At 28.0% G+C, this 1,277-nt stretch overlaps 1 protein-coding gene across 1 annotated transcript; it reads left to right on the top strand.

Moving 5' to 3' along the window:
- Positions 1–761: 761 nt before the first annotated feature.
- On the top strand, positions 762–1,250 carry Phum_PHUM622980 (uncharacterized protein; the record flags this gene model as incomplete). Its single annotated transcript, XM_002433252.1, has 2 exons — positions 762–1,003; positions 1,168–1,250. Coding segments are annotated over 2 exons (325 nt in total), but the record flags the coding sequence as incomplete, so codon positions are not given.
- Between the last annotated feature and the right edge of the window lie 27 nt (positions 1,251–1,277).

Here is a 1,277-nt window from a genome sequence, read left to right as displayed (position 1 = left end):
TAGTGAACAATGTTACATAAAGAGTAAAGATAAAGATAAATCAAGAGACATGAAATTCGAAACAAAATTGACACAAGTTATGGAAAAATATAAAAATTTTATATAGGAAACATAGAAAAAGAATAAATGGATTAATAATAAAATAAATGATGATTAGCTGTATTGGAAAAATAGAAGGATTAAATTATTATTATTTTGGATTTCTTTTTAGATCAACTACTCAGAACACGGTTTTGTGATAAGTAACTTCCTTGTTACGGATTTTTAATAAAACGTTTTTGCCAGATTTTTTTTTGACCTCGTATGGATCTTTAAATTCAGGACTAAGTTTTTTATTTAGATTTCCTCTTGCTAATTTTCGACTGATTTGAATCTTCTCTTTTTCATTAGACGATAGGTGAACTTTACTTAGTAAAAATAGCTTTACCTCAGGAATACTCTCTTCGTGAAAATCGGTTGACATAAGAATGGATGCTTTCTTCCTAGATTTCTTGGTACTGGAATTCCATTTCCGCTTTTTAGTATGCTTCCCAAAATTATGCTTGTGAATTTTTTTAGTAGCTCCTATATTTTTATTTGAAATTTTTGTTTTCTTTTGAATTTTAGCCTTAGGATTATTTTTAAGGTTTGAATTCCCCCCTCCTCCTCCCAAGTTTCCTTCATCCTCAATTCTTTATGGCAAACATAACAATACGTGATAAAACATAAAACATAAAAAAAAAAAAAAAGAAAGGAAGGAAGGAAGGAAGACCAAAAAGGAAATGTCCAAATTTATTTTGACCGTTATTTCCAAATCGTACCTTAAACAAACGAACGATAGATCGATCGAGACAATCGGAATGTTTAAAAAAATAAGTGTATATATCAAAGATTATTTTGGTGTTAAATATGCTCTTTATTTTGCTTGGTTAGGATTTTATACTCACATGCTAATACCTGCCAGTATTGTTGGACTTATTTGTTTTTTTTACGGGTGGATCACTCTAAATTACAACACTTTGAGGTAATTGTTTAAAAAAAGAATTATCAATTTTGAGTTTTTATTTACAAACTTTAATTTTCTGCGAATTATTTTTAATCAATTTAAAAATGAGGATAGATAAGAAAATGAATTTTATCACAATTTTAAAATTAAAAATGATTGAAATGAATTCGTTTACTTTTCAGCCAAGATATTTGCAAATCTGATGATCTTATTATGTGTCCTCTATGTGATGAAACTTGCGACTATTGGAAACTAACAGAAACTTGTACTTTTGCTAAACTCGAATATCTTT

The sequence above is a fragment of the Pediculus humanus genome, genomic scaffold, assembly GCF_000006295.1.
Source record: "Pediculus humanus corporis 1103172109217 genomic scaffold, whole genome shotgun sequence".
Taxonomy (NCBI): Eukaryota; Metazoa; Arthropoda; class Insecta; order Psocodea; family Pediculidae; genus Pediculus; species Pediculus humanus.
Note: the sequence above shows the minus strand (reverse complement) of the source record. Positions and strands in the feature narration are given on the sequence as shown.